The sequence below is a fragment of the Schistocerca gregaria genome, chromosome 3 (genome assembly GCF_023897955.1).
Source record: "Schistocerca gregaria isolate iqSchGreg1 chromosome 3, iqSchGreg1.2, whole genome shotgun sequence".
NCBI classification, from domain to species: Eukaryota; Metazoa; Arthropoda; class Insecta; order Orthoptera; family Acrididae; genus Schistocerca; species Schistocerca gregaria.
Genome location: NC_064922.1, coordinates 912,937,341 through 912,963,375, shown reverse-complemented (window position 1 = coordinate 912,963,375; position 26,035 = coordinate 912,937,341). Strand labels below are relative to the sequence as shown.

Genomic DNA, 26,035 nt, shown 5'->3' with positions numbered 1-26,035 from the left:
TGTGTGTTTTAAAAGGCGTAGTGTCCCAGTAACCAAATTTGACAAGAAGTATACAAAACTTTTATAAATTCAAACGATTAATAGTTTTCCACTTAGTATTTTAAGGCAGACTGCTTTGCCACCTAAACGGTAAGCGTGTTTCAAGTGATACGTCCAAACTAGACGTCTTCTTCTAATATTACTAACGTGAATATAGATGCCACCTTTTTGATATAACGATCTGAAATTACACCTCATACGATTCCAGCCAGGGTGTCCAAAGAGCATTGATATAAAAACACAAAACATTCAGAAAAAACCTTATACGAATTCCCATGATCTAAGGCAGAAATTGAAAATTAAGGAACGGCTATAAAAGTTCAGAAGGATTGAGCGAATCCTGTTGGACATCAGAAAAAATAACGAACAATAAACGTCACATTAATACTCCTCGAAGTGGAGACACAAGTACTAAATTTTATAAAAGGCGTATTCAACTTTGATGGCATGTATGATAAATTGTAAAACTTCTCATCTGATCACGATATTGGATTTAATCTCTCAATTTCGCGTTTGCTATTTTTTAATGTTAGCTGGCACAGCTAAAGTTGAACAAAATGTGTTCTAAGAGTATTTCGTGGGCTGGTAATATAAATTGTAGCCTATGGCCAGCATAAGAAAGGAGAGCAATCTTCCAAAATCACCCTTAAATTGGCCGGTAGAATCAACAATTGAACTAATGCAATTCTTGTCTGAAGTTTACGACGTCATTGTGTGCAGCAATGCGAACAGGATTGCAGAATTCGGCAGACTGCATGTGGCGCTGGGCTGCAACCGACGGAGCTTGATGTCTCAGTTCAAGAAGAGACGAGAACTGTTCTGTTATCTGCAGTTCAGTAGAGTAACAGAAACTATTGGCAGAAATTCATGAAAATGCTCTCGTAAATGAAACTCCCTATCCTGATTCGAGGAGGGGGCAAGCGCCCCTCTTGCTTCCCTCCTCCCCCCTCCTTGCGACGCCTATGTGAACAGTATAGGCAGGTACAGTAAAACTTAAATTACCTTTGCAATAAAAAATGACGAGGAAGACACAAAAGCACAAACTGAACTTCCGCAACATGAGTGAGCGCGGCTTCCGTTGTCAGCAGACGGCAACACCGCCTCTCACCCTCCCCCTACTTTCCCACCAATGTCAACTTTTACCCCCAGAAACGCTGACGATGACGACCTGCGTTAATGATATGTTTTATGGACTGTTTTGATGGCCCGTCCCGCCAAGTTTGAATCGGCCTACACAAGAAGGCGGATCTCTGTTTATTATATTATGACGCTACACAAACTAAAAGCGAAACTGCGTTTGAACTTACTGTGTTACTGGATGAAGAACAAATAAATATAGCTCAGTAAATGACTAAAATATTAATTTACTCATCGAAAATCCTGCTGTAGCATCGACAGCATTTATTGCAAAAAATTTCGATCATCTATGTTATTTCAAAATGAACATCCCTTTTTCTCAACATTACTAATTATACAGGGTTGGATGAGGTATCTCCGAAAAGGTTTTTTAACCTGATTCTGACATTGCTTCCAATTCTGCGCTACACTTACTATTTGCGGAAAATTGTTACGTAAAAGAGACTTTTAACTGTCATACGCAGAAGGGATGTTCAGCTTCACACCTATATTTTACGAAGCTAACTTACTAATCACGACTAAGAGACTTCATCTTCATATTATCTTATTGTAGATACGGTTATATTTGTTTTAAAGTACTTATTAACTGGATAATGGGGTCATGGATGATATCCGTGACCCATGCGGTAATTAACTATCTCTGCCAGTAGTAGAAATTGAATTTTCTAAACGAATATACTTTCTGAAGCGACAAACATATTTGTCATTGCCGACTTGAATTGTGATTACCTATTACTACTACGGCCTGATGTGCTTAGTGTAACTGTCAGTGTTAGCCGAGTTTAGAGTTACAGGTTGTGTGACTCTGCTTACAGTCCCTGATCTCTGCCCGTCGTACAAGCCGGGACAAATATTCCGAATGAAAAGCGCGTTTATGGACACACGGAAATGTATATACAAGGATGTGTCATAAATTCGTGATTATTATTTCACTTTGTTCGATTCATTTTTAAAGATGTTTTCTCTTCATTTCTACAACTTCCCTTATCTCAATGACTATAGTTATTCCAAATACTGTCATTATTTAAAACTATACAAGTGCGGAAGTTTCGCACAGGTCCCCTGGTTGTTACTAATAATCATCAGACACAAGTACTGTAGTTTCTCAATTGTAGTGCGTGTATGGATATGGAGTATATTTGAACCTTCTAAGGAGACTGCTTTCACTACGCTTGTCCGTCCTCTTTTAGGATACTGCTGCCCGGTGTGCGATCCTTACCTGGTAGGACTGACGGAGTACATCGAAAAAGTTCAAAGAAAGGCAGCACGTTTTGTACTTTCGCGAAATATGGGAGAGAGTGTCACAGAAATGATACAGGATTAAGGCTGGAAAACATTCAAAGAAAGGCGTTTTTCACTGCGACGGAATCTTCTCACGAAATTCCAATCACCAACTTTCTCCTCTGAATGCGAAAATATTTTGTTGACACCGATATACATAGGGAGGAACGATCACCACAATAAAATAAGGGAAATCAGAGCTCGGACGGAAAGATATACGCGCTATACGAGATTGGAATAATAGAGAATTGTGAAGGTGGTTCGATGAACCCTTGCCAGGCACTTAACTGTGATTTTCAGAGTATGCATGTAGATGTGGATGTAGATGAATAAACGAGAGGCTCCGGTAGAGGACAATTATACAAGCAAATAATTCTAATAAATATACACCGCCCGTCCAAAATATTCCGGGAATGGTTTTATTCCTGGCTTACAAGGGACGTCAGCGCAGTGACTACGGTGGTAGCTTGAACTAACAACAAAAGTGCAGTCGATCAGTCGGTTGTGAGTAGGTTGTGTCAACGTTGTTGTGTCACAAATCGCAGTGGAGCAATCTCTCTAAACCAAGTGTTTAATATATTCTCCAGACTGTTTTGGAGGAGAGAAAAGCTTGTGCGAAGTTTATCCCGCACATCTTGACCCCCGAACGAAAACAACGACGCGTGCACAGATGCCGCGACCTGATGGAAAAGCAAGGCGCGGACAGTTCTTTTCTGGGGAAAAAGCCACGGATGAAGATCCTTGTTGCTATCAGTGCGAACCTACCACAAAACAACAAAATGCAGAAATTCCTGTGAAGTGGTCAACGTTTTGACGATGTAACCGACATTTACGCCAATGCGACGAGCAAGTTGAACAACGTTTCTGAAAGTTTGAAATTGATGTGTAAATGTTCTGCGCGTTGTACTCAAGTACGGGTGGAGACGGGGGGGGGGGGGGGGGGGGGGGAGGAGGAGACTTTGTAGAACACCTGGAAGCAATAAAGCCACAATATGAACTTTCTTCTATTTTTTATTAATGCGGTCTCGAAACTTTTGCGCTGATGGTGTAAGTCCGGAAACCGATGGCTTTTTTCGATATGACGTATTACGACAGAGTACACTACATGAATACCTTATAATCGAGGGTTCAGGCTGCAGATATGCAGCATTCCACGTTGCCACACTTCCTGTGGGGAAAGGCATAGATGCCCGTATACGTTCAAAACTCTCAGGTGTGTTCCGGATGCATTGACAATCAGTGACAATGACCTCCGGAGGTCATCGACACGAAAACAGGGCTGGAATACACTGAAGCTTTAAAATATCCCCCCCCTCCTCCCCCACCCCCACACACACATAAATCCAACGGGGTGGATTGGTAGTCTACTGAATCGATACATCTTTTTCGAAACGCTGTTTACCAGTACTTACCTGTTGGTATCCGGGTTGATGACAGAATCAAATGAGGGCCGTTTGTCTCTTTGTAAATTACTCCTCACTTATATTTCGGAAAGATTAGACATCGGCAGTGTTGTAAAACTGGCATGACTGCACTTGTGCATTACTGCTTCATATAGGAAAAACACTTGTTTGGAGAACCATGGTAGATTAATTTGCTTGTTTCGCTGTCTTCCATTCGCCCATTTCGTTTGTACCTATGATAGTCAAATACCCTGTAAAATTATGTATTTTGTTCCATCCCATTCTAAATAATGTTAAAAAATGGAACTCATAACTAGATGGAATTTTAACATTGTTCCTATTGGTTATGTTGCATAAAGTTGGATGGATGGAATATTAACATTGTCCTTATTTGCTATGTTGTATAAAGTTGAATGGAACGTCATGTGTATATCTACATAGGTACCGAAGTCAAAAAACTGCTTGTGTCTGATGATGTTTACTAACAGTCGAAACTCTTAACGACGGCATCTGACAGTGGCACAGTCTGATTTTCGATGCGCGGCACCAACAACTGAAAATAGTAATTTGTTATTTATTTATAAATGAAGAATAGTTGATAATCATCTATTTATAGGTCTGTGCTTTTTGTCCTCGTGCAGTAGACTTTGACTCAAGTTGCACTTGTAGTCGTGTATCACCAAATCGCCAAACGCTTTTCTGAAATCTGCGACCGATTGCAATCATTTCGCTTTTTTTTCCGTTTTATGTCGTTCCTCAGTTACTTCAAAATTCGTGGGGGTATTTGTCGTCTTTGCAACTAAACGAAAGGCAGTTATGTTTTTTCCATACGCGTTTCGCTTCATTTACTAATGAAGCATATCCAGTGGCCTGCAGTATACTCTCCTGTTTTTCAGGTGTGGGCGAAAAAACGCCGAAAACCGGTCATCTGGAGTATGAAGACCTAGAGAACTGATCTACAGGATGGAACACTTGAGCTGATAACACTGGAAATCGTAAGTAACACCAAACGATGATCCAATCTCACGAAACTTGTGCTGCAACAGTTGTTTCTAACCCGAAAATCACGAGAGTGACATGAGGAAACGTAACATATTAACACAGCTGTAACAAATACGTAATGCATTTGTTATATACATAAAAACAAGCATGTATAACGCGCCGCTGGATAAGTTTCATACTTGAAACAAACGAAACGCGTATGGCAAAAAACAAACTGCCTTTCATTTAGTTGCTAACACGGAACATATCTCCACCAACTTTTTTAAAAGCATGTCGCAATGACATGCTCGCTACACAGCATAGAGTTTGTGTTTGGTAAAAATTGCTGCGCGTGGCGGAAGAACGGTTCAGAACCAATAAATCGGCAACACTGCGATGGTAATAAATGAATTAAAATCGAGACTGGAAATCCATTTTTCAAGTGAAGTTGCCAACTAGGCATCATTAGTGTCTCTTGTGCACCAGACAAACCTACCGAGAAGAATAGTCTGTTAATAAGCAAGTAGTTGACAGCATTGTCTATCAAACCATACTGGAATGGAATTTTTGTTGCGTAGAGTTGACAATGAAAAGGGGTCGGCGAAGCCCAAAAGAGAAGTTAAATTCACAGACGGTCCGAAAGTGCCGCAGAGGCAAGAGGCCGTTTCTCACATCGGAGATAAGCTGCCGGGCGGTAAAACAATCGTGGGCAAGGTGTTGTGTGCTGAGAGTATAATGCCCCGGCAATCTCACCGCCGCTATCTGATCGCGCCCGGGGGGGAAGAACGAACGCAGCCGAGAGCTGTCTCGCCGGAACGCTTCTAAAGTATCATTACAGGCGTGGCGGACGACACTGCTCTTCCTTTTTCTTTTCGCCTCTCCGATAAATATTAAAGGTAAAAGACAGGGGCCGGCACGCCATCCTTCTTCTCAATAGCGGGTTTCTCGAGTAAAACACACGCGTACACGCTACACACGCTGGCGCACTCTGCGGGCGGATGCGCCGGCTGTGAAATACGGCCGAGAGATGCCCGCCGACGATACACGACGCTCCCGCCATGTTGACGGAGCTTCTCGCGGCAGCCGCCGCACCGCGCTGCCGTCGCAGAAGAGAAGTTGCAGATTTTGTGAGGTTCACGAGCGGAGTAATTAGGCGCGTTAGCGGCGCGAATTAAGAAGGTGCGAAGTTCGGACGGCAGTCTCGGACGTGCCGAGAGGCGGGGCTGGCGGCGGAGCACGTGGCGCAGGTCACGCACGGCGTGGGACTGCCAACGAAATTAAAGCTAGCGCCAAGCGGAGCTCCGCCCCCGCGCCGGCAGTGGGAGTGGTGTAAATAGGAGGAGGAGCGGCCACCCCAGAGCGCTAAGTGGCGGCGGGCCAATGGCGGCGCGCCATTAGCGGCTCATCAGGGGCAGGGCGAGAGGTAATGGGCCAATCGGGGACGAGCAGCGGGACGGGTGGAGGGGGCAGGACGGAGGCGGCGGCGCGGCGGGGCCGTCAGTCGCGGACGGGCGCGCAAAACGAGCAGCACGGCAGTTCCCCGCACAGCGGCGCGTATCGGTGTGGACCCGCAAATCGCCCGGAATCATGCGCCCGCTCTCCAGCTAGTGGTGTGTTCTCGCGACTGGTACCGATGGGTGCGTACGTGTTCAGTGCGGCGTGCAGTTGAAGCGGCATTCTGTACGGTGAACTGGCAGTGTGCGAGCTGTGGACACGGAGCGGCGTAGCATGCGGGAGCGGTGCTGAAGGCCGTACGGAGAGTAGAGCTTCGCCCGAGTCGTCCCGTTCCGCGGCCATGATGCCTCTCGCACCGACGCCAGTGGTGGCCGTGCCGTCCAAGCCCAAGATCGGCTTCAGCATCGACAGCATCGTCGGCGGGGGAACGACGCACCACCAGCAGCAACAGCAGCAGCAGCAGCCGGCGAGCCCGGCCGGCTCGTCGCCCGGCCACGGCGGCGCCGGGGACGGCGGCGGGGGCGGCAGCTCGGCGTCGCCGCCCCCGCGCTTCGGGCGCTCCGCGTCGCCGGCCACGTCGTCGCCGGCGTCGGCGGGCGGGTCTCCCGCGCCGTCGCCGCCCGCGCCGCCCCCGCAGCTGGTGCGGCCGAGCGCGCTGGCGCCCGCGGGCCTCGAGGGCCTGAAGACGCTGTACCTGGAGCCGCACCTGCACGGCCACGGCCACGGGCACGGCCACGGACACGGCCACCCGCACGGGCACGCTCCGCCACCCCCGCACCACCCGCTGGCGCTGGCCGCGGCGCACTTCCAGGCGGCCGGGCTGGCGGCGGCGCTGGCGCACCACGGCCAGCACCACGGCCACCAGCCGGGGCCGCCTCCGCCGCCCCCGCACCTCGCCGCGCCGCACCACCCGCCCGCCGTGCCGCCCCGCGACACCTACCCGCTCTACCCCTGGCTGCTGTCCAGGCACGGCCGCATCTTCCCGCACCGCTTCCCCGCAGGTACCGTCCGCCGCAGTGTAGTACGTAGATAGCCGCGAAGAATCAATATGTGCTTTCCGGATACGAGTTTTCTGTACGAGTGACGTGTATGACACAAGTGCGATGTGTTCCTAACCCCTGACACGACGTTTCTGGTCGTGCAGAGCCTCTCACCGTCTTCCAGCAGAGCGTGGGAGGCCAGCTGTGACGGTATCTTTACGTAGTAGGGATGACACCCTCGGCTTTGTGTTTGTTTGTAAAATACGAGGGATATCCACAAAGTGCATTACGTTTTGGAATTAAAAATAAATAAAGTATTGGAAATTTTTTTTATTATATACAGATGAAAGCCACACTTAAATACTACTTTTCTACATAGTTGCCATTTAAATTGAGGCACTTATCGTAGCGATGGACGAGCTCCGAAATTCCTTCGTCGTAAAATTCGGCCGCCTGCGCCTTCAACCACGTGGTTACCTCTTCTTGAAGCTGTGCGTCGTCATCAAAACGCTGCATAGCCAACCACTTCTTCATTGATGGGAATAAGTGGAAGTCGCTCGGTGCCAGGTCGGGACTGTACGACGGATGAGGAAACAACTCCCACTTAAAGATTCGAGAACTTCACGAGTGGCATTTGCTGTGTGGGCCCGGGCGTTGTCGTGAATGAGCAAGATCTTCGAGCCCAACTTTCCCCTGCGCTTGTTTTGTATTGCTCTTCTGAGGTTGTGCAGAGATTGGCAATACCTTTGAGAGTTTATAGCAGTGCCTCTTTCCAGGAAATCCACAAAAATCAAACCTTTTGTGTCCCAAAAGATGAGGTAACCACTTGGTTGAAGGCGCAGGCGGCCGAATTTTACGACGTAGGAATTTCCAAGCTCGTCCATCGCTACGATAAGTCCCTTAATTTAATTGGCAACTATGTAGAAAAGTAGTATTTAAGTGTGGCTTTCATCTGTATATAATTTTAAAAAATCCAATACTTTGTTTATTTTTAATTCCAAAACGTAATGTACTTTGTGGATAGCCCTCATTACTTTATCTGCTGCAAGTCACGATTTTATTTTCATGTCTTTCTTGCACGACCCGTTCGAAGCGTGTTTCTCGTGTACAGATATTTATCCTATTTGTGTGAATTTTTTCCGATGTGTCAGATGCTGTTGCCTGGAATATACCGGGTGATCAAAAGGCCAGAATAAATTTGAAAACTGAATAAATCACGGAATAATGTAGATTAGAGAGGTACAAATAGACACACATTCTTGGAATGACATGGCGTTTTATTAGAACCAAAAAATACAAACGTTCAAAAAATGTCCAACAGATGGCGCTTCATCTGATCAGAATAGCAGTAATTAGCGTAACAAAGAAAGACAAAGCAAAGATGATGTTCTTTACAGGAAATGTCTAATATGTCCACTATCATTCCTCAACAATAGCTGTAGTCTAGGAATAATGTTGTGAACAGCACTGTAAAGCATGTCCGGAGTTCTGGAGAGGCATTGGCGTCCGATGTCGTCTTTCAGCATCCCTAGAGATATCGGTCGATCACGATACACTTGCGACTTCAGGTAACCCCAAAGCCAATAATCGCACGGACTGAGGTCTGGGGACCTGGGAGGCCAAGCATGACGAAAGTGGCGGCTGAGCACACGATCATCACCAAACGACGCGCGCCGGAGATCTTTCTCGCGTCTAGCAATACTTTTTTTTGTTCTAATAGAACCCCATGTCATTCCAAGTATGTGTGTCAGTTTTTACCTCTCTATCTACATTATTCCTTGGTTTATTAATTTTTCAAATTTATACTGACTTTTTGATCACTGAGCACACGATCATCACCAAACGACGCGCGCCAGAGATCTTTCTCGCGTCTAGCAATACTTTTTTTTGTTCTAATAGAACCCCATGTCATTCCAAGTATGTGTGTCAATTTTTACCTCTCTATCTACATTATTCCATGGTTTATTAATTTTTCAAATTTATACTGACTTTTTGATCACCCGGTATAAACACACTCAATTTCGTAATATTAATGATCGATTGCATGTCGTCCGTGTTGGACTGTCGTAAGGAGCTGCACCTGTGTATGACAATAAATGTTCAAGTAAAACAATTATCTGCGCCAGACACCCTTTTTATGTCATCCTAATCTCATCTTCAGGTGGAACGATGATGTTACATTTTTTTGCTAGCTGAATGCAGCCAGTTGTTTGTTGTTTTTTTCTTATGTGTTCAAAAAGTAATAACAGGCAACTGTTTACTAATATTGCACTAGTATTATGAATTTTAAACAGTGATAGAGCTACAATCTTTTGCAGAGCACAGATATCTGCGGTTCGTCATAAATATACATTTTTAACTTAATTAACCGACGACCCACGGGGTTCTCTGCACTGGAATAAATTGTAAGTAACGCTATAACCGTTTAAAATTTATAATCTTGATGCCATATTACGCTAATAATGGGCCTGTTACGCGTATTTGCACCAAAATGAAACCACAACAAACAACTGGCCGTATCCAGCTAGCAAAAATGTAACATAATATCATTGTTCCACCTAAAGATGAGAGTTTAACTTCTCGAAACTCATATTGGAATTAAATAAAAAGAGTGACAGACGCTGATAATTGTTTTATTTGAACCTTTGATAATCGATCTGAAATAATTTTATGTATGTTTTTCCTGTAGTAAGTACGCGTTTCTTCCTCCACATTCACTATTAACTATACGGAAAGATCGATCACTAATTACAGATTGGGCATTCTTATACAGCACGGTGACACAAAATTGTAGCACCTCACACATCGAAACTATCACGCATAAATGACATAATACACGAAAACGTTTTTGAAACTGGGACCTACGTCCCCAAAACTTGTTGTGCACGAAATAAATGAAAATAAAATCGGGACTTGCAGCAGAAGGATTTGTTGCTTAGACAAAACCATTGTTTATTTAAATTCTCAGGCATTAATCAACATTTTCTAATGGATAAAATGAAAAAGGCATTTTGTTAGCAGTCGATTTCGGTGTTACATTGCACTATTTTCAGACCCCCTATCATACCATGCCATGTGGCTACTTGGTAATTACCATTGTACTTCTCGCAGACCGTCTATAAAATAAATGTCCGCTATGCTGAACATCAGAAGTAGGAAAGAAAGTTCAGCGTAGTGAACGTAAATTTTTTCTATCCCCTGTTGGGATGACTACCCGGTATTCACATGATCACCTGGTATCATAGAGGGGCCTAAAGATGGTGCAATGTAACACCGAAATCGATTGCATGTGAATTAAGATCTAGAAAATACAGCTGAAGGTGTCATCCCTTCTACATAAATTCACTAATAAGTAGTCTAAGTTGATTATTTTCACTTCTGCACTTGTATCGAATCCGAATGGTCGAACGCAACAAACACGCAAACGTGTTGTAGGTTTAGGTACACGGGATTCTGTAAGTTTTTGGACGAAGTATGACAATGACAATTAGGACCAATCTGTTTTCGTTCAGAAGTTCCTCCATTCGTATGATATATGATGGTCGCTGATGACCGAAACTCGAACATTCTCTCTCCCCTCTATCTCTCTGTGTGTGTGAGATACATTTTTTATTTCCGTCTGCAATTACTTCGTCGTGAACGTTACGTTAAACTCTATCTCTTTTTTCTTTCTCTTTCTTACACCACCCTACTGTTCTGCCAAATACAAGCGGGTAACCTCTACTGTACTGGTTTGGCCGTCAGTTGTAACGGGAAGGAAAGTACCGCATACAATCGTTTATAATATGCCATTCAGCCTAGCCATGTGCTTCGGCCTGTTAATGTGTTATCTGAGGTATAAATCAGTTGCTTTCCCGCATTCTATAATTTTTATACTGGTAATACATTACACTGATCTACATACAATGGATCGTGATTGAACGCGTGTCCTGTAATTAATATCATTCTTATACTAGAGGGTGGTCTATTGTCTGACTTAGGCAGGCATTTTTAATAAAGTAACATACAGCTATTCTGCAACGTTACGGTTTTCAAAAAGATAATTGCTTCACGTACGTCGTTTTTTTTTTTTTTTTTTTTTTTTTTTTTTTTTTTTTTTTTTTTTTTTTTTTTTGCAACAACGACATCTAGCGCAATATAAGAATGATGGACGTAGAGTGAGCTTAAATAATGATGACCGATTACAAAAAACCGAGCGAGAGTGTGTGCGTGATTAATTACTTATCTTTTCTCCTTCTTTTATCACGGTAGAACCTAGAAACCGTTCCTATGTCATTATTCATTGTCTAAATATACATCTACGTGGTAGAAAAGAATTTTCCTAGCTTCGCTTACGTGTTTTCTGTACGGTTACACTCTCCAGATATCCTGGAGTTGCCTGTAATACAAGTGTGGTGTTATTGCATGTGAACTTGGATAACATGTACTGTTTTAATCCGTTATCGAATTTCTTCGGATACTACAGGAGAACATTCTCCTTTAGAAAACGTGATCTCCGCACAAAAGTGTAGCACAATTACATGAAGTTTCCGTCGAGATGTCCGAGTATTGACTTTTGTCTTGTATAAAATAGTTACGGACAAGTGTGACCGTGTATGTTGGATTATGTTGATAATTCTCTTTCTTTCATATGAAGGAGTCTTTATCTTCTCCCGTGTTTGCAGCTGGTAATACTTAACAGTGTTTAAATTGCCATATTTTCGAGTTATCTACGCCTCCGGAGCATGTTTAACAACCCATTGCTTTCATTTGCTGTTCAGGTGAGATATGCGATGTTGTTTTACTCTTAACTCGTTTCGCCTTAGAAGTCTAAAATTATCAGAATTGTTTTTCTACAGATGTCTACATTTTTGTCACTTGCATACTGACTAATCTTCTGTTACACAAACAGATCGTATTTTCCTAAAGCATAACAAGACAATATAAACATTAATACCCAATGTCATACAAAGGAAAAGCTGCGCTATACTAAAGGAAGTATGCCACTCATTCAATTTCACGTTACACGGTATGAAAGTGTACATGAGTAGAAACTTGTCTACCGTTAAAGTATTTTGGATAACATATGATAACATTAACCAAGCGAATCCTTTACTGATCATAAAATAACTAGTTGAAATTATTAAAAATGCTCATCGCAGTGTTGGGTTGAAATGTGCGATGTGGACTAGAAGCTACTAGGAATTGCGAATGTAGACAGATGTTTGACCACTGAATCAAAATAAATTTGTCATTACTGGCTTTTCTTATACGAGTGGCTTTAACGATTACTTCGGGATGATATTTTTACTAGAATAGTTCATGTTCTATCCATATTTTGCCATTTCCGACCAGTGTGTATTACGAAGAAAATTGTTGACTTATTGGAACTCTTATATACCTCCCACTAAAGCTTTAATTGGGAGACTCATAATACAGAATATTTGTGACTCTCAGTAGTTTCAGTGTCTTGTATAAAATAGTTACGGACAAGTGTGTCCGTGTATATTTGATTATGTTGATAGTTTTTTTTCTTTCATATGAAGGAGTCTTTATCTTCTGCCGTGTTTGCAGCTGCTAATACTCAGTATAATAATGTTTAAATTGCCGTATTTCTGAATACATCATACAAATGCAAGAGCGCCTGACAGGACCGTTGTGTTTATGCGGGGGTCTCAGAACTGTTATTTACGCTTTCAGTTTTGGGTCTCAGGCTAAATACTGTTTCTAACTTTTCCTGCTACGACCCTGTTTGCGCATTCTCTTTAGTTACTTTAATACTGTCAGCAAATATAATAAGTCGCTTGATATAAGCGAAGGTTCGAAGCTACATATTGCTCGACGACAAGTGAACAGTAAAACATAGAGTTGTAGAGATGCGTTTTTCGGCCTAGTCGTGCATAAAGAATTTAAGTGTTCGAATATTTCTTTTAATCCGCACAGATATTCTTCATGCTGCTGTTCACTACCTCTATCGCTACAGAATTTTACAGTCATAACGTTTATTTTAAAAAAAGTAACTATTTTGGAGGATGATTTAGCTTGCCAATAGCTTGACTGTTGAACCTCTCCAGTCTCTAACATTAACAGGGATTTTTTTTTTAAAAAAAGAGCTTATTACAGTGGAATATCCTTTATCTCAGGTCAGATTTCTCTAAACGTCTACAAGGCGATGTAAATGTATGTTCATTTTATCTTGTTGCTGATAAATCACTTCAGGTTTCCTTATCACGCTCTAGGCGTTGTTAATTGTTGCGTCGTGACATACAGCCAGAAGACGTATGTATTTTGACTTTTTCTTAAGAAAGAGAACAGATAAAATTTCTTACGAAAGTGTGGAACTAATAAATTTGAGTCCATTGCCAGAAAAGTAAAGATATTTAGAGATAATGACATTCTGGAGCCATGCGTTTTTTGGTCACACAGTGCTGAGCTTGGTGATAATTATGGGTTATTGAAAGAAGCTGCGCGCTCCGTTATGTTGATCGAAGATTGGTTGTCAACGTCAGATGATGTAAGGCGTGAGGATTTCAGCAGTGTTAGGCTGTTAACCATGTAAATTAAGTACTTGGTGTCAAGACGTAGCCAGTTGTCCTAAGTGCTTTTCCTGTCCACGCGAAGATAACGACGAGCGCCAATAGACTGCCAATGTCCCTGTAAGTTATTAAAGCTGGGAGAGTGTTTTGGGGAAGCAGTTTTAGGCGACATTAATTTTAGCCAACCATCCGCAAAACAACATCTCGGAATTTCGTACAAGAAAATCATTTGTGTGTTACTATCGATGAGTAGATAGCTCTCGGTAATTAGTTTGCATTCTAAGCTGTTAGTCATTTTGCGTGTATGCGAATATGAAGATATTATAATCGCCTCATAATACCTCACACATTCCGCTAATTTTTTTTATCAGGAAATTACTCCACTATTGGAAGGAATTAGTGTACCATTAAACAAGGTAGAGTCTTTTATTCCAATAATTCTGCTCTGGCTTGGTCATTCACAGTTTTTAGTAAATTTTACCTCTAGTACTGTGCGGTTCTTCTCGTTTTTCGAAGCAACAATTAGTGATGTACTTGTAAAAATCCCGACAGTACTTTCTAATCGGTAAGAAGCGACAATAAAATTTTATCTGCTTATGTGCATGTAATGAGAAATGAAATGATCGTGTGGCTTTGATGGCCGGGAGGCCCAATCAGGGGAAGTTTGGCCTCCGAGTTGCAAGTCTTATTTCAGCCGACGCCACATTGAACGACTTGCATGCCGCTGATGATGAAATGATATTGAGGACAACACAACAGACAGTCCATCTTGAGCGGAGAAAGTCTCCAACCCGGCTGGGGATCGAACCCGGGCCCGCTGCCATTGTAAGCAAACGCGCTCCCATTCAGCTAAGCAGGCGGACCATGTAATGAGAACTCAGCGTTGATGATGAAACGGATAACTTCATTCATTGGATAGTTGTTTGTCGTTTCGCATTTCTTCACGGAACACGGTGATTTGCGAACACATTCACGCCAAGTGACGTATTGAATTACTCGGTTCGCTGCAAGTACGTGGTATATTTTATTCATGATGACGCTAGCCGTTAAGATGTGCTACTTGTAAGAAAAACACTCAGTGACAATAAATTTCCAGTTGCGTTCGTCCTATTTTATTGCCATCTGAACCAATTTAATAATTTTCCTCTATTTTCTGCCGTTCGCAAGCTGCTGATCAGAATAAAGGTGTTAATGTTGGTATAAAAAAGTTCATTGCAACTTTATTTTTTAACACAGCGTAAGTGGTACATCTGTTTATTCTTCCTAGAAATCAAATATTAATACAAGATAAAGTGTACGTGATGTGATAATGACACTAAACAAGTTTTACATGTAATGAAAAAGAAAACAAACTTCCTGAAGGTTTGCAGGGGTTGTATACTTTTCTTAGAACGAAAACTGTGGCTTTAATGCTACGCTCTTATCTGCCTAGTTATTATTTCGCACATCTATTTAAAACATTGAACTAAATATCATAGGTGTTTCGTCTTGACGAAAATTGCCCCTTATTTGTACTAGAATATACTAAAATACATTTTCTAAAGCAACATTATCATGTAGTTTGTGAGGGTAATTCAATTGTCCCGAAAAACGCTACAATAAACATGAAAACGGTCGTCAGTATTTCAGTACAGAAAAAGCTAAGCACAACGAAAAACATGTTGCAAAGGAGAAATTCCGGAATTGCTGCAAAGACCCTAACGTAGACTGTTTTCTTGAGGCGCTTGCTTGCAGAAAAATCTCTTTAAACGTTTTGTTTTTTGGAACTTACTCTCTTTCCTTGGTCCGTCCCTATGTAACTATAATTCTAATTTCAATTTCGTAGGAAAAATAGTTGACATTTGTTCTGGAGCTCGAAATGAAGAGCAACAAACACTGAGATACGTCCCACAGAAGAATTTTTTTGTTCAGTTCTTGTACTCTTACAGCGGGATGGTACACTTATTATTTCTTTGTCGCAAACATTCACAGACAATGGGTGTTGCATCAATCGCATTGTCCGCAAGCGCATTTTGAAACTTTCGTGAATGTAGATAAGCGTCTTCTAAGTGTCTTCATCGATCAGTGTAATTATGATGTCAGGATATAGTTTACATCGGCGATGTTGAATGGTGTTTTGTCGGTAAATAAAATGCTAATTGCGGGGAATTATTTATTTCCATAAGCTGGAGACACGCAATTAGAAGTCATGTAAACCTCATTAACATAAGCTATTTGCGTTCCACGATAAATTTCAAGTTTCTCTGAAACCAGTGCCAGTCTATTGCTGTAGAGGGTCGTTATTAGTAATCAGAGTATCAAGATCTATTGGTTTGTAGACAAATAGTCAGTAATCAGTAGTTTCACATTTTTTACCCTTGGTAAAAAAGTTTGTGACGTCCGTCGCAAGGAAACAGTAAACACATTGTTCACACAGATGCTACTGTCAAAAAATACAGCTTCCATTGTCATCCGATAAATTTATTTCAAATATTTCATATGGATTGATCTAGCGCGCCATGAAAATGTACACAAAAAATAATGGATATTGTTTACCTACGTACAGGAATAATTCATTGAATTAAACCAGTAATTATTAATGACTATCGATTCCTTATCGTAAAAGTAACTAATGATATTATCCGTTATTGATTGCAGACGAATAGTTGGAAAATATGATATAGTCGTAACTAATGACATTACGTCGCAAAGAGAATGCATATCTCAGTAAAATGTAGTATTATTTATTAAAGGAGTTACAGCAGTGTGTAATTACGCTCGTATTGTTAAAATTCATGCGATACTACGTTCTTATTACGTGTTTCTGTGTTTACTGTGTGATCATAACGGTTAAAATAAGCGACATAATAAATAAATTAATAATGCTTCAAGATACGTTTCCCTGGCGCTTGGATAAAGAACATGCGATTCAAATTCTAGATTTGATTTTACCACGGAAAAAGCAGATGACTGATAATCGTTTTCACATATAAATATTCGCAGAACATTTCTCTGTGATGTCCTGTTCTTTGCTGTTTCTCTTATTGCTAAGATATCCCTTTCCTCAAATTCATGATATCTGTTCCTACCTCCGTTTCTTTTTCTATCTGTGTTTCTTCCAACGGCAACCTTCTGCAAACAATTTTTCTTTAGAGTATGTCCCTCCTAGTCTATTTCCATCTCCATCAGGAGAATTAGTTTCCTTCACCCTTTCAAACACTTCATCATTCCTTGCCGTTTCGACCCATTTTTTATTCCCGTTATTCTGCTATGCCACTTGTCAAGGCTTTCCACATCTTCCCCCTCTTTTGTCCCTGTTGTCAACATTTCTGAATCACCACACCAAAGAAAGAATTTCACTATCTCTTTCTCAGATAAATTTCCGCTGCTCTTTTTGTCAGTAATTTTGTATTTTTCTCAAGACTCCCTTTCCGTATGCTACCTTTTTTCATAACTTTTTGGTACATCTTCCATTTTTATTTCGTTCTCACATTATTCCAAAATCAAATATGGCAGCTTTACGTTATTAATATCACCTGCTTAGTGAGAAGGAACAGACTGAAGCAAAAGTTAGATCACGTCCCATAAATTTCTTCCGCCGCTGTCACATTTATTTAAATGGCTCATTAACTGACAGTTGTTTATTTTTGTCTTACAGCCGATCTAATTTAGTATCTGCCACTTTTACATTTTTACCTTTTGTTCTAGCTTGCGGTTAGAAAGTAGACCAGTCTTAGACTGTTCATAGTGCACTCTCGGATCATGTTTCTTATTTAATAGTTTCATAAAGCTCGAAAAGTGAAAATAAATGTGGAACCGGATTGACTCATTTCAGATAGATGAAGACATTTGCGGCAAAATTACACAGCTTTGTTGTTATGAAGTGTAGGAACGTTCATCAACTTAGCATTTCAAATTCATTACGGAGATAGCGAGGAAATTGAAACATGACTATTCAAACATTTTTGTTTAGTTACACACAATCGACGCGCTAACAGTTGCAACTGTCATTGTCAAACGGGAAACGATCATTATTTCTCTTAACTTACCTGGCTCCCTGTTCAATAACTTCCTACAGATTTCGTGTGCTTTCCTGTAAGTGATCTGAGATACTTTTGTTATATTTCGTAATATATTGTTTGCTCAGTCTTTCACATTCACATAGTAAATAGTAACACTACACGTGGAGGACGAAGTATTCTTACACTTTAAATTCAGTCATAACAGTTATTCCAAGCGCTAGAATTTCTTCGGCGTCTTAAAGACCACATTTCACAGAAATCTCCTCTCAAGTGTTACAGTTAATTTTTCTCCTCGTCTGTCTTCAATGTCCTGAACTGTTATTGTTTTCCTAACATGTAAGCAATACATTGTCGCTCTTTCATGGTGGTTTTCGGTCGTTACCGAGACTCAGAATCTAGAACTGTGAAGCGAAATCATGTTTCTAGAGAGTCTTTGAAATTAATCCTGTGGACAGATGCTTGTGCTGAAGAATTTAACACATCCCCACAGATTATAACAAGTATCATAATATTTGAACGGAAAGCTAATACTACTTAACTATGAACGAAGGGAACTGTAGCATATAAAGATGAAAACTGATCAGTGTAGAGAATGGTGGTCAACCTTTTTAACCCACCAACCACTTTTGTATTTCTTTTCATAGTAAAATTTTATAGCCGTACGCTGGATCCATAGTAATGGTGGTTCATAAAGTAGGGAAGTAACTTTACTTTATAAAAATTATAAAGCAGAATTACGTGATTTAAAGCGTATAATAACGGTTACCTATCTAATACTTTATGTCAAATATTTAAGGAAAACCAATGAAAAGGTTTTAGAAGCCCTATCGCCTACCGCCCACCATGAAAGCTAAAAAGTTCCCCAGTGTGGGCCAGGGACCAGCTTGACTACCGCTGGTGCAGAGTACGTCATACAAATAATATTAAACTCTCGTAACTGCTTCTATGACAGAGCCTCAGCAACCAGCAGCCCCTAAAAATTTGAACAGTATTACCGACAAGATGACTTTGATGCCTCTTATCCTGCTGGGCTGTTATTACAAGAAACACCTATTCGTTATCTGGTTGTCAGCCAGTTCCAACACATTTCATTTTTTTATCTTATGACGTCGCCCTAAAGAAGCAAGCCAAATAACTACTTTCTATATGATTACGTTGTTGATGATATAATGAGATGTGATAGCAAGGCTAATAACTTTTTATTTAATTTCCGTATCTATATTCCACCAACGTGTTCGCTATCGGTTCATCGTATAGATGGAAGGAGAAAAACATTAATCTTTTCGCTCAACGTGTTGACTGCTCTTTTCCTCTCTAATTGTCTGTACCATTTAGCCTGGAATATATACATAAACTGTCTTGCCTGTTTTGAAACGTCCCCTTTGAAAAATTTTTACACGACTGTGCTTAAACTGACACACAATAATTTTTGGCGCAACGCAATCTGACTATCAAAAATCCCTACAAAAGAATGGCCCTGACTAACATTAACCTATACGTTTCACAAATCACTTACCTCACAAAAATCTTCGTTACTCGAACTACTGCAATACAGCGAGCGCCACTACTGCCAGCTGACTAAAAGATTCAAACTACTGAAGGCACTAACTACTGACAGGCATAGTTAGCAAATGAAAGATTTTAATACAGAACAGACAATGTATTTACCTTAATAGTCATAATATATAAATCAGTTCGTGACACCAATTCTTACAAATTTTAAAACTCCGCCATCTCTCTCCCCACGTCCACCACTGCTGGCGGCTCACCTCCAACTGCCAACGCTACGCGCTGTTAGCATCCAGCTGCCGCTGCCCAACACTACAATGGCAGACAACAATGCAAACTAAACACAGACTGCGCACAGCACAGCCAGTGATTTTTCATACCGAGCGCTAAGCGGCGTTACCAATAAGAAAACCTAAACAGCCTACTTACAGTTTCCCATATCCTCGAATGTAATTCTCAGTAGGGTTGTAGTTCATCATATAACTGTACTGTACAACAAAGAGATCCTGTGCATCGCAATGTGGCTGGGGGTCAAATACGACAGTATGAAAAACACACTGCGCGCCTCTCCTCGGTGCAGAAAACCAAACATTATTATCTGTCTGTGGCCAACGATTGGGGGCCGGTCTCTTACGCAGAAACAATTTTGCTAATACCCCAAAAGTGGACTGTGTTGTTACTCTTTGATATTTTGTTAACTTCTTCCGAAACGACTCATAAATACTCTAATTATTGATAAGAGCTAGAGTCCTCTGTGATTATTCACTTCTCTGTGTTTTGTCACCGTTCATCATATTTGCTCAGCCATTTAACGCATCCCAACTGTCAGTTAATCTATCTGTTTACAGAACTAAGTGTTTTCTGTACGTGTTATATCGTAATGACAAAGATAATAATAGGTATGCTGATTCAAACAGACCTGCAATGAGCGTATTTGGCAAAACGAAAATAGATTTCATGTTGTCTCGAAGTAAGTGACTGCGCTTTCCTGTGGAAATGGTATCATTGCAATAAATTACAACATGGTTCTTTTCAACTGTGTGTTAGCTATATTCTTGTGATTCTTGCTAATGTCAAACATGCAGTTTTTTCGGATGTAATTGTTAAGTTCATTAGAAAAATAGAAGTTGCTAATGGTAACATAATAACGTGCTTATAACCATTATTTTAGGGGTGGAAAAAGTGTAAAAGCTGTGAGAAAGGTGCAAACGCAACGAGAATTGAGCAGTCCGTGATTTTGTTCCGGCGTTTCGAATATGGAGATTGTTAGTCATCGACCCTTGGGAGTAGAGGTCATTAGTAGCTGAAATCTCGCGGGGTCGGATGAAGTTGCGTTCCTTGATCAGCTAATGCGGGTTCCTTCCGGAGGTAATTTATTTGAAGCAGAACGAGCGTAATGGAACAGGTATAGAATTACTTGGTAACCAGTCCGTGTATCGACTAAGCTGCCTCTCTATATCGCGCGTTTAATTCACTGAATGGTTTGCAGCTGAAAGTACTCAGAATTGAAAGTTTGATTATATGATTTTTATTTTTTTATGTCATATATTTTCTCTTTAGCTTGAAGTATTTTTAGAGTTGTCACTGTAGACTCTGGTCGTGGACATCTGATAATAAAAATGTGGAAGATTGTCACAGGAAGAGTTTATTGTTTTATGAACGTATCCTGTCCGAGATTATATTAGACTTTTGCTATGTGACCTATAACGTTTGAAATGAGTATAGTGACATGTTTAAGTTGTTTGAATAGTAACATGACAATTGACTGAGAGTTTTCCTGTGTGACAATCACGTCCAGCGCTAATAGATTTTTGCTGTGAGATCACAATGAGAAATCAGAGCGGATGTGGCTACGACGTAGCTTTAGGTATTGCAACTCAGTAACAGGAAAACATGCGGGTAGAAATTTAAAAGCTCTGCGAAAGCGAAAACTTTTTTTCCTACACGCAGTATAATTATTGCTGTGTGACGTTTCTCTGAAAGGAGCAGGTTGTGCCCCTACAGAAACAAGAAAACACTTTTTCTTCATAACCCTGACTGACTGACCACACTAATATGATTTTGGGATTTAGTAGCCCTTTAGAAACGACATATTTAGGGGTGATGTATTGTACCAGCTTAGTTGCTTTGGAGACGATTTGGGGTAAGAAATCTGGTGGAAATCACATTTAATTTTATTAGAAGAAAACATGAGCGGTAACCGTAAGAGCTATTGTCTGTGGGCAAAGAGAGAGCAAAGAAAAGCTAAAAACGGATGAGCACTGTAACATTTTAGTTGCTAGTCATTTCGCTTCCAGACGAGGAGAGAAATTTTCAGCACCGGAGTATACTCGTCAAATGGAGAAGAGGTGACAGCGTACATTCTTTCAATATTAACAACACGAAAGCAACACTAAGTCTTGTAACTATTTTCCAGTCATCTTCCACAAAACAAATAAATCTCCTGAGACACAAATGTGCTCGAGTAAAGAAACTACCTTCAGCCAGTGAAACTGGGCGTATTACTCGTCCTACACCCTTCAGCATAGACTTTTGTTGGCGTAAATCTCCTCCTTGTTTTCGTTTGAGGTTTCTGCATGATGTTTGCATGAATACGCTCTGCGGTTGTTTTTATCTTGACAGTTTAATTAGTGAATAATAATTTGTTACACGTTGTTTGTATGACTCATCTGTTACTATCACTGGACTTCAGGATCTAGGTACTATGGATGGTGTAGACCTAGGTAATGCTGTTTTTGTTTGATACAGCATAGCGACTCGAATTGTTTGTTAGTATGGTAACAATCTAGATCTGTTTGACGACATTTGTAAACAACAGTATTTTGTTTTACTTACGCTTTTAAAATACCTGTAATTAAGAAGTTTTCCACCCAAATGTAAAAAAGTTAAATAAATATTGAGTGTTACTTATGCATAAAAGTGGCAGAGATTACGCTCCTCTAATTTCGAAAGTAACAGAAGGAAACTGGTATCATTTTTCGAATCTCATCTCTTCACAGAAATCCATATATTACACTATGCAGTGTTTTTTCCGTAGAACTTCATAGCAAGGCAGAAATATTAACGTAACGCAACTACTTGAAGTGATTTCCACCAAGATAGGGTAATTAAATAATGGAAATAGCTTGAAGTTTATTGAAGGCCAGTCGTTAGCGTATAGCGCAGCCTTGTAAGTGAAACTGTGGCCGATAAAATTCATCTAACTTCCTGATCAGTAAAAGGACACGTACCGTAACCGTTTCGCTCTCATTTTTATCAACCTTCATAGAATTAAAATTATTCATAAAGTAGCGGACTAACTGGGAAAAATTTAATGAGTTGGCGTTGTGACCGCTGTTAGAACAAAGTGTTGGATTTTCCGGGAAGAATTGACTTCGGTCGGTGGGTGCCGGCAGTTCAATAGGCAGAGACTTACGGCGGGCAGAGATTCGTAGAAAGAGAAATCGGCAGCGCTTAGCGGGCATTCTGCTGCTCGGGTCGTGCAAGAGAGTGAAACGCGTCAGCTGATGTTGTTCAGGGAAACTGACCGGCACCTACTAATGTCGGGAGCTGTCACTGATACGAGATTACAGTAAATGCCCCGCTCTGTAGATAAGCGTCATCCCAGCCCGTGAAACCTTCGAGTGGGTAACCTTCCAAATTGAAATTTCTGTAACGTAATCTATGACATCAGTGAATAAAATGTTTGAGTTACTGAAGCATCTTAATAGTGCTTCACGACGCGGCGACAGTACAATTTGGTGACAACTCTTGGAGTAAACTGATAACTTTGAGCGCTTCTTAGAGCGGTTGCTTTCTTACCCTTGTGCAGTTCAACAAGACCGTACCTCGTAACGATCGTCATTAGGTTAGCTAGTATCTATTAGATATCGAACTCAAACTTAACTTCGTCCTGTATTCGTGTGACTACGTAATTCGATGTCATGGTTGTGGATATTGCACCTACAAATTTCATAATGACGGTGAAATAAGAAAATGGAAACGTGAGCACGGTTAAATGAGCTGTAACGCATGGTCTGCTCAGAGTAATTCTTCGAAAGCTTTCCATAAGCAGCAATCTTCTGTGATTAGTTCTGTGGCCGTCCAACTACGAATTCCCGCACCATTATTCCGAAATCTGTCTTTAGTCTAACACGGAAGATATAACGAAGGTCACGTCAGACATATATAATGCAGAAAATATTTAGTTCATGTATAAAATTGTGTAGTTAAGAACGGACGGTAATGAAGATTGCTGGCTATAAATAAAATGCGAGAACTACCGCACCGTCATGAAATAAGAACGGGAACTAGATAGTGACTAATATTGTTCCACAATTATCACAAGAAAATGTTGGAAAATCAAAAGTGAAAAGTATATTTTGTCCGTTTTCAATCAAAGTTATTTTGTTTTATCACAGTAAGTGGAAAATCGTATGCTTAAAACGTTACTTTTATTTCATTCAGATTATTTTTTAGTTAATTTACTTATTTAACTTATTTATTTGTATCCATGTCTTAGCGTAAGCATAAAGAGAATGTGAAAGGAAGTCGAAGAGTGAAGTGAGGATAGAGCTCCTTAGTTTCGTAAAATTTTAGATGGAACAACTTAATGGCCTGAACAACGTAAACATTTTATTATATTCAAAGTGACGTTCACCTTGCACCAGAACTGTGGCTCGCAGATTGAAAGAAGGCACCAAACTGCTAATAAGACCGCGCTTAGGAAAAAACATTGAGGTGTAAGTCGACCCTAATGCCAATGGCCGCTTTAGTGACGCCAAAACAGCGCGGTCTGCGTTACGATAATTTATTAAAATGAGTTACCTGTTGTGGCGGTGTGGTCAACATGCTAATTTCAGTACATTGTCATTCTAGTTTTTTGTCGATTTACATTTTATTTGGCACAAAATTACAAGCGTTTGTTAGAATGTAACAAAACAGCCGCCGAAAGGACAAATAGGAAAAAAAGAGGATGCACCACAAGTGATTTAGGAGCTTGCATCTTCGCAAAGGCAGGAGACGCCCTCGATTATTTCGCCGTTCATGTTCTAAACAGAATCAATATTTTATTGTTCTAATTTTCAGAGAAACGTGCGGACCACAAAATGTTAGCGTTTCTGATTTCACTTTTAGTTGTGACTCGGGGCCTACAATCGTGTCACACATTATCGTCTGCCACCACCTTCTCCAAACTATTTTATTATTGATTATACCCGTAACAATAGTCACAGTCACTAGCGTAATGGACGTGTACCTCGGAGAAATATGGACTCCAAGTACGAAGAGCTAATTCGCTTTCGGTTTTCATTGATTTCATTGTTACTCTCCCAGTCCGGGTTTGTATGTGAATGGCGGTATATTCTTATTACTTTAACTACAGAGGTGCCTCCCTTTACCTGTTTTCATCAGAACCGTCTGAATAACAACAGCAAAAAAATACACATGGGACGTTTTTTTATTATGTAGTCCATGTTGCGCAACGGAAATGACGAGAAAGCTTTAGACCGAGACAATTGTGCTGGCGATGTGCTAGGAAGTGACCTACCTTCTGCGAGTTATGTGATATGAACGACGACTGATCAAAGGTAAAATAAGATCAAGCTTCTGCAGCTTGGCCGCTACAAGCTTTGAAACATGTGGACGGGTCCATATGTTGTCTAGATTGTTTCGAGTACGCTGCAGAACAGCAATCTTTGAAACATGTGGACTGGTCCATATGTTGTCTAGATTGTTTCGAGTACGCTGCAGAAGTTTCTCTGGAAATCCCTTACACATCCTCCATTAAGTCACGATCTCTCCCCATGCCACTTCCATATTTTTGAAGCCCTGAAGTATGACTTTCTAGGTCGTCGATTTTCTCTGGACAAAGAAGCGCACGCTTGGGTACAATCATGCTTGCGTAAGCAATTGTAAACACTTTCCAATGAACGCATTTACCGTCTTATACGACAGTGATGTAAAGAAATTAACGTTTGTAACGACTACTTTTGAACTAACAAACAGTTTAGTTACTTTTTTCCCATCTGTCTTGGTTTCAGTTGATTGCCCCTTATAAAATTACAATGTTGTTTACGGATTTCATTGGCCACTCAAATGAGTCTTGACATGTGGGTTTGATGTTCGTTTAGTTATTTCTGTAATTGATTGTCCCTATAAAACCATGCATATCACATATCATCTCGGTGTTTAAGATCTTAGAGGTTTAATCAGATTATTATGAACATTCGGAGCGAAATTATTAATTTAGAGTCAAAATTTACGTGTGCTGACCATCTGTAGCCTCTAGTAACGTAATATGGATTCGTGCTGTGTCTGCAGGTATCTGTCAGTAACATGGTCCTAGGAGCAGTTACCTATTGCATAAAAGAACGAAACGACGTATGCGTTTTCCGCATTCACTTGCGTAAACATCATGCACATATCACTAACATAGCTGTCACACCTTGCAGAAGTGATACATTATCGTTTAGTGAATGCTTCAAATGGCTCTGAGCACTATGAGACTTAACTGCTGAGGTCATCAGTGCCCTAGAACTTAGAACTACTTAAACCTAACAAACCTAAGGACATCACACACATCCATGCCCGAGGCAGGATTCGAACCTGCGGCCGTAGCGGTCTCGTGGTTCCAGACTGTAGCGCCTAGAACCGCTCGGCCACCCCGGCCGGCGTTTAGTGAATTGCGAAGCATATCTTAGATTTGTAATTCCCTTATTGAGAACTGAGCAAAGATAAACATGAGTTTCAATTCT

The 26,035-nt window shown here is 40.9% G+C and overlaps 1 protein-coding gene across 2 annotated transcripts in view; it reads left to right on the top strand.

The window, feature by feature from the left end:
• Positions 1 to 6,540: 6,540 nt before the first annotated feature.
• LOC126355348 (homeobox protein EMX1-like) overlaps positions 6,541 to 26,035 on the top strand; it is a 265,187-nt gene continuing 245,692 nt past the window's right edge. For both annotated transcript variants that reach the window (XM_050005643.1, XM_050005642.1), the window contains exon 1: positions 6,541 to 7,297. In XM_050005643.1, the coding sequence (XP_049861600.1) occupies positions 6,637 to 7,297 (661 nt within the window). In that variant the 5' untranslated portion in view covers positions 6,541 to 6,636. The remainder of the gene's footprint in view (positions 7,298 to 26,035) is intronic.